The sequence below is a fragment of the Saccostrea echinata genome, unplaced genomic scaffold (assembly GCF_033153115.1).
Source record: "Saccostrea echinata isolate AGI-Se365-2 ecotype Australia unplaced genomic scaffold, CSIRO_AGI_Sech_v1 ptg000054l, whole genome shotgun sequence".
In the NCBI taxonomy this organism is placed as follows: domain Eukaryota; kingdom Metazoa; phylum Mollusca; class Bivalvia; order Ostreida; family Ostreidae; genus Saccostrea; species Saccostrea echinata.
The window spans coordinates 34,679,953-34,688,089 of NW_026889803.1; the positions used below are offsets into that span (position 1 = coordinate 34,679,953).

The window sequence follows — 8,137 nt, forward strand, 5'->3', positions numbered from 1 at the left end:
TTTAAAATAAAATTGATTTAACTTTGTATGGTCTTTTCACAGGTTACACAACGCTGATGAAGGGTGTGGCTGGAGTTCCAGGAGACATGTACCAGATTTGGACAAGCCCAGCTACAATGAACGTCAACAACCCTCAGGCCATGTATCTGACAAATCAATTCAAAGGTCATTACAAAACAGACCTCTCTCGTTGGAACGACATGTGTTTGGACAGGGTAATTATTACTATTGCCCATTTTTATTAAGATTTTAAGATATTGATGGTTGAAAATAATGAAATTTGTTTTCACTCGCTTTAAAAAATCATGAAACTTGGTATTGAATTGCAGATCAGGGTATCGATCTACAAGAATGGACAAGAAAAAGCCTACATTGAATTCAACGCTATTGGTGCCAACCAAAACAACTGGTTTGATCCCAGCAGAATCATCTCCTCTAGCTATACAGACATTAGAACAGCTGCCAAGGAAGTTTTCAGTATGATGGGGTCAGTTTACACAGAAAATTCATCTCATGCTAAATTTCCTTATCACATTTCACAGATGTAAACTGCTCAAGTGAGTAGTAATATCTGAACTAACAAGACATCTGCAGTCTAAATCATACTTTGAATATTTCAAGGACTTTTTAAGAGAAGAAAAAAAAAAGCATACATGTAATATAAAGATTTGGGCATATATTTTGATAAATGGGGAAATATAATATTTGTTGTTCATCAGTAGTTTTTGATGATTTAACAGTGACACATCCACTGGTCGCGAGTTCCTTATGAGCCAGCATTCTAACTCTCAATGTGACACTTACGGATGGATCATGATATCCACTCAGAATAACTGTCCATTTGAGGCCAGCTCTGGTGGCAAGCCTGCCTTCTTGTATGCACCAGGCCAAACTTCTGCCCACTTTGAACAAAGTAAGAACACGCAGTATGCTGTCCACTTACGGCATCTCGAGTTTTGTTGAGTTATAGCTAGTCATTCATCACCAATTGCAGCACTGCATATTATTTTTATACACTTGAACTTCGATATCTCAAATACCAATTTCTAATACCACAGATATGTAGAAGCGAGTTGGAAGTCCCAACTTCTCTTTTTTTAACCTTGATATCTTGAATCCTCTAATATCTTGGAAGTTTTTTCTTGGTTCCATTAAGTTCCAGATAATGAGGTTTGACTGTATATTATTTTTTAATAACTGTTACTGGCAGTGCAGTAATGCATCACTTGTGGTTGTAGAACTGGAATGATTGCCAGATGCCTGCTTATAGTGATATCATCTTGAAAATCTACATTTCAAGCAATACTGCAGTGACATAAGATATTTTACTAATGTCTGAAAATTTAACTTTTCAGCTCAAGTTGGAACTGGAGATGTTCTAGCCATTATGGGACATCAGGGAACTTGTAAGTAGATTTGATTTTGGCAACAGATATAAAATTAGGTTAAAGGATATTGCCAATCTGAATTGATGAATTTTCTCAACATCTATGAAATGTGGATTATTTTTCATTTATTTCAGGCATTGCTACTGTGATGCCCACTCAAATAATCACAAGCAGTAAGTAAACAACATTTTTTTTTAAATATTCATTCAGTATATTCAAATTCACTCAAAAAGGGCCCTAGCATTATGAGCTATCAAAAAGAAATACATGTATGTGTGAGCTATGCTATCTGGAATTAAATTTGAAAGTAATTGTAAGGACTTGCATGTATTATTTTTTTCTGTTGTTGTAGGTTATGCCTGTGTATACAACAACAAGGTCTACAACCAAGGAGACAGCTGGACAGATGGCTGCAAGTACAACTGTACCTGTACCGATGCTAGAAATGGAAACTACCAGTGTGTGGAGCTGTAAGTGTCTTAGAAAGGGGCATAATCTGCTTAGAAAACATTAGTGCCAGACCAGTGCTGTAAATCCATTTATTCACCATTGCTTTCCTTGCAAACAAAAATAAGGATGCTTTTTTGAAAAATCCATGCAAGTTATAATCCCTGGCAATTGATAACAATTTTTGTTAGGAATATAAATTCCATGTAATTCCAATGATTCTGTTAGAGAATTTTTATGGAAAATTAGTATGTCGCATACGTGTATATACTATGTCATGTCTGAAAAATTTGAATAAAGAGCAAGGGCCACTTTGGGCCTTTATTGGCCCTGTGAATTTCTGGAAAATTAAAACTCTGTTGTTTTAGTCGACAAGACAATAAATATCACTTGAACCCTTGGTGACTGAATATCTACTAAAAATGACGTAATTTTCTTCCTAGTTAATGCATTATGACGTCATGAATTGCATCATTATTCACATATTCTGAATATTTCTTCAGAAATGGCCAAAAGATGCTATTTTTTCAATATTTTGTATACAGCACAACCTCTGATCCAAAATGTGCAAATATATAATGAAAGAACTGCTTATGAAGATTATAAAACATATTTTAATTTTTGGATCGAGGGGTGTGCTCATATCTTAATTCTTTGCTGAAGGTTCTCAAATACACCTGTTTTCTGCAAAATTCGAAAACATTGCAATTTTACATGACCCATTTATCAATACCTGGGCTATTTACAGGAAAGTTTGTTATACAAAATGAAAGCACAAAGTCTCTACTTTATATTGATGTTGAAAATGGGACATAGGGTTTTAGTCAATAAATTGGTATATCTACAGGGCCATTTTATGCATAAAGTGAGCTCTTTCTTTGACTCTCTTGTTAATTAATATTTTGTAAATTTCAGGTGCCCAACCTACTCTCAACTTCCACAAGGTTGTTCCCTTGTCAAACGACCAGGATCCTGTTGTGCTGTACCAGATTGTGGCAACCATGTCTACAACCCCAGCAGCAGTAACGCAGCTGAGAGAGGTACAGGCAGAGATTAAGGGGGACAGGGATATAATGAGGACAGGGGGGTAAATAGGTGCCATGGTAGATAAGAAACAGGAGACATATATACATGTAATTGGAAGGCAGATAAAAATTAGGGTAGAGATAACTATGGGATGAGGATAAAGAAAGTGTTTTCTAAATTACTCATATTTAGTATAGGAATAAAGTTTGTTGGAATTTTTGGGTAGACTAAAGTATTACAATTCACAACTGAACTACATATACACTTGAGGTTAAACATTTTTGCCTGTGTTTGGGGACAGGTGAAAATTTAGGCTACCTAGGGGGTGGAAAGGAAATTCCAATAATTTTTTTCATATTCAACGAAATTGTGATTCAGAAGTTTTATCTATGCTAAAATTCATTTATGATGTTTTTTGGAGTCAATAGTTCATGTGATGAGGTGGCATTGAATATTCCTTATCTTAAAAAAAAGGATAAGATTTGAATTAGGATTATGCATTGAAAAATGTACATACATGTACATCTGATAAGCAGTATGTGTACTCAGGCATATTCTAGAGAGGTAACAATCCATGTGCATTTCTATGACATCAATATGGTGAAGTCCAAGATTAACATGGGACATTTTCTATGCCTGTCTAGGTCTGTGTTACTACAAGGGAGATGTGTACTCCCAGGGAGAAAACTGGAATGATGGATGTCAGTACAAATGCACCTGTCTTGATGCCACCACAGGAAGATACCAATGTAACCCAAAGTAAGTTCACTCTTTAATAAAAGCTGTATATTGGAATTCGAGAGCTATGGAATACTTTGCATATTCATATCCATCAATGGACGGTATTATTGTGATATGGGAATACTTTTCTTTTGTTTAAGGTATTACTGGTATAACCCCGAATTTTAAGTTTTATTGTGTGCTCATCAGCTAATCATTTTCTTTTTCCAGATGCTTGAGCTGGCCAAGTCTGCCTGCAGGCTGCGTGTTGCAGGCCCCAGCACCAGGACTATGCTGTCAACAACCCAAGTGTCCATCTAATGTACAAATCAACTTTCCCCCCGGATACCAAATAGAATAAACAGATTCTCTCACTATAGGAACATTATTTATTTGTGCAATGTTTAACAAAGACTATACAATTGGTGCATACACTCTACAATTTGTTATATAATAAAATTATATTTTGTTATGACTGTTTCTTTTATTTCACAAGTTCTGTGGCATGTTAAGGTTGACAGCAATGTGCCATAGGCAATTTTAGTCAACTGAATCACTTTTGATCTTCTTGTAAACAACTGAACTAATTTTAACCAATTTTGGTATATACATGTAGCATCTAAAGGTAAAGGAAAACATAATTTATGGATTTCATCTGGGGCATAAGGGATGGGGCTTAAACCATCAAATTAATGTAATCTTTAAAAATTTTATTCTCTCTTGAACATCAAGCAGTCAAACTATTGGTATTGTAATAAGAATTGATCTCAATACCAAATTTGTAAAATTCATGGCCTTAGGGTCAGGGATTCTGGTGTTAAAGCAGGACTCTATTGATCATATGGTGAAAGTGCATTAATACCTTGAAAATCTCAGCTCCTGGGTATCAATCAGGCAAACTAAGTACATGTAGTACGTAATTGTAATGAGCAAGGGTATTTTACCAGATGGATGAAAATCATGACCACTATGTGCAATCGTGTTAGGACTTTAACTGGAGAATCATTTCAAGGAAGATTATAAATGACTTGAAGGTGTGTCATGACCTTGATGTGGGTCATTTGGGCAAGGTCATTGGCAGAAAAAATATAAAAGAATGAGGGCACATTTGATTTGAGTCCAGCACTTTAAGTGAAAATTTCATCGATCCATAATAACTCGACATTCATTTCTATATAGATATCTTGGATTCTGATGACAAAAGAAAGGAAATAATTTTCAGATATTGTGTTTTGATTTGTTTAAATATGTTATGAAATATTGCCAGATGAGGCATTTGGTACAAATGTTACAATTTTAAACACACTTTCCTGTAAATTTAATGCTTTTTCTGGGTCATCTCTCCACCAGTTTTAAAATGTTTTTGTGTGCATTTTAACAAAATGAGCAAACATTTGTAAAAAAAAAAAAAAAAAAAAAAAAAAACAGGCCCAGGGGCCACATCGCTCACCTGAGCACTCTGGCTAGGAAAAAGCAGAAATCAGTTCAGTCTTGAAAAGTTTAAATATAAAACTGGTTCGGGGGGGGGGGGGGGGGGGGGGGGGGGTTGTTTGGTTATTTGAACTAAAACTTGAATCTAAACTGTATAGGGATGCTTTTGAATTAATATGACAAATAATGGCTTTGCTGTTCTTAAGAAGAAAATTTTGATTGATATATCCTTTGTATTCCTTTGTATGATCCCCTGTTATGGCCCCTCTATTCTCCAGGGGATCATGATTTGTACAAATTTGAATCTACATTACCTGATGATGCTTCCATTTAAATATGACTAATCATGGCTTTGCTGTTCTTGAAAAGAAGATTTTTAAAGATGTTCCCTATAAATTCCTATGTAAAACTTTGATCCCCCATTGTGGCCCCACCCTACCCCTGGGGGTCATGATTTGAACAAATTTGAATCTACAGTACCTGAGGATGCTTCCATATAAATATGACCAATCATGGCTTTGCTGTTTTTGAGAAGAAGATTTTTAAAGATTTTTCCTATGTTTTCTTATGTAAAACTTTGATCGCCCATTGTGGCCCCACCCTACCCCCGGGGGTCATGACTGGAACAAACTTGAATCTACACTACCTGAGGATGCTTCCATATAAATATGACCCATCATGGTTTTGCTGTTCTTGAAAAGAAGATTTTTAAAGATTTTTCCTGTGTATTCCTATGTAAAACTTTGATCCCCCATCGTGGCCCCACCCTACCCCCGGGGGTCATGATTTGAACAAACTTGAATCTACACTACACTATAATTTGATGAGCTCACTTGCAGTACCTCTAGTTAGCACTGGCATTCAAAGGCATGTAAAAATCTACTTTCAGAGATTTGCTTGGATATCTTATAGTTTACCTTCTTTGGACTGTGCCCTAAGGTTCAAACTCAAACCCTCAGTGGAATAAACTATTTCATTGATTCTTTACTGCCATATATGTCTTGCTTGATCTAAACAGGAGCTGCAAAGTGGATTTGAAATCTAAAAATTTTAGTGTTTAGGTCATGACCCCCCCCCCCCCCTTTCCATATGCATTTAAGGGTGTTGAAATTTGCACAAGTACTGTACATGTAGTACACATCTTCACTGTTGCATTTTTTGATTAATAAATCACTAATTTTTTTTGGTGGGGGGAGGGGGGAAGTTTTCATGGTTTTTGTGGTATGAAGGGACCCATAAACTCATGTCCCCAACGAAATGTGAAATTTCGAATGTGACAACTCAACACTTTAACCACCATCCCACAAACCATTATTTTACCTCAAAACTATGAAGATTTGACCCCACAAAAATATATGATTCTCAAGTATTCCTTTTTTTAACTGTTCTTTGAGTAAGAGAAAGTTGCTCATTTAATATTTTATTTTATTTATTACATATCAATGTACAGGTATATAACAGGGTGCATTTTTGTAGCTACTTAGGTGGACCCTGCTGCAAAAGCTTAACTTGTTCATCCACTTAAAAAGTACATGTATAGGTCAGTTGCAGCATCTTAAATATTGCTGCACTCTACAATCTAAACAGAACTATCCTGTACCAAGATTATTTTTATGCCTCACCACAAATATGGCCGGGACATATAGTGTTTGTCATAGTCCATTTCAGTAAATTCTTTTGGTTAAAATGTTGTCTAATGCGGAATGTTGTCTAATCCAGCCAATTTTTTCGGAACCAGTGGTGTCCGGATTAAACAAGTTTTACTGTAATAAGATATTTTTATCAAACTTCATATGCTGATACACATTGATGAGAGCTATTTAATTGCATCAATATTTTTTTACCTTGACCTTCCCTTTGACCTTGACCTCACTTTTCTTAAATTAGTGTTTAGCTCAGTCCCCCCCCCCCCCCCCAAAAATGTGTATTCCAGATATACATATTATCAAACCTTACATGCTGATACTTATTGATTAGAGCTTTTTAACTACATCAACATTTTTTACTTTGACTTTTCCTTTGATGTTGACTTCACTTTTCTTTAATTTGTGTTTAGCTAAGTTTCATAGATATTATTCAACATATTTTAGTCAAACTTCATATACGATACAATAACATATTGATTAGAGCTGTTTAACTGCATCAACAGTTTTTGACCTTGACCTCCCTTTTCTTAAAATAGTTTAGCTCAGTTTTAAAGACACTATTCAAGGTATTTTAATCAAATCTTAAATGCCGATTCATATTGGTGAGAGCTACTCAACTACATATACATTTTTAGCTCACCTGAGCTGAAAGCTCAAGTGAGCTTTTCTGATCAGCCTTTGTCTGTCGTCCATCTGTCGGTCTGTAAACTTTTCACATTTTCAACTTCTTCTCAAGAACCACAGGGCCAATTTTAACCAAACTTGGTACAAAGCATTCTTGGGTGAAGGAGAGTTTAAATTGTTAAAATGAAGGGCCATGCCCCTTTACAAAAAGTGATAATCAAGAAAACTTTAAGACAAAAATAGGGTGGGGTCATTAAAAAATCTTTTTCTCAAAAACCACTGGGCCAGAAAAGCTGAAACTTATGTAGAAGCATCCTAAGGTAGTGTAGATTCTAAATTGTTTAAATCATGACCCCTGGGGGTAGGGCGGGGCCACAATAGGGAATCAAAGATTTACATTGAAAAATATACATAGAAAAATCTTTTAAAATCTTCTTCTCAAGAACCACTGGGCCAGAAAAGCTGAAACTTATGTAGAAGCATCCTAGGGTAGTGTAGATTCTAAATTGTTAAAATCATAACCCCTGAGGGTACGGCAGGGCCACAATAGGGAATCAAAGATTACATTGAAATATTGAAAAAAAAATTTTTTAAAAACTTCTTCTCAAGAACCACTGGGCCAGAAATGCTGAAACTTATGTGGAAGCATTCTAGGGTAGTGAAAATTCTAAATTGTTAAAATCATGACCCCCAGGGGTAGGGTGGGCCACAATAGGCATTATACAAGGGGAAGATCTGGTGAAGAACAGCAGGGCCAAAGTAACTCAGGTGAGCATTGTGGCCCATGGGCCTCTTGACTTTAAATATGTGTTTAGCTGAATATCAAAGAAACTATTCAAGATATTTTTATCAATC

At 35.6% G+C, this 8,137-nt stretch overlaps 1 protein-coding gene across 1 annotated transcript in view; it reads left to right on the forward strand.

The window, feature by feature from the left end:
* The window catches only part of LOC133206078 (uncharacterized), a 61,320-nt gene extending 57,267 nt beyond the window's left edge, over nucleotides 1-4,053 (forward strand). The window contains exons 72-80 of the mRNA XM_061342008.1: nucleotides 43-215; nucleotides 330-487; nucleotides 741-913; nucleotides 1,356-1,406; nucleotides 1,523-1,561; nucleotides 1,741-1,858; nucleotides 2,751-2,875; nucleotides 3,506-3,620; nucleotides 3,813-4,053. Coding sequence (XP_061197992.1) covers nucleotides 43-215; nucleotides 330-487; nucleotides 741-913; nucleotides 1,356-1,406; nucleotides 1,523-1,561; nucleotides 1,741-1,858; nucleotides 2,751-2,875; nucleotides 3,506-3,620; nucleotides 3,813-3,942 — 1,082 coding nt within the window. The 3' untranslated portion in view covers nucleotides 3,943-4,053. The remainder of the gene's footprint in view (nucleotides 1-42; nucleotides 216-329; nucleotides 488-740; nucleotides 914-1,355; nucleotides 1,407-1,522; nucleotides 1,562-1,740; nucleotides 1,859-2,750; nucleotides 2,876-3,505; nucleotides 3,621-3,812) is intronic.
* The last annotated feature ends 4,084 nt before the right edge of the window (nucleotides 4,054-8,137 follow it).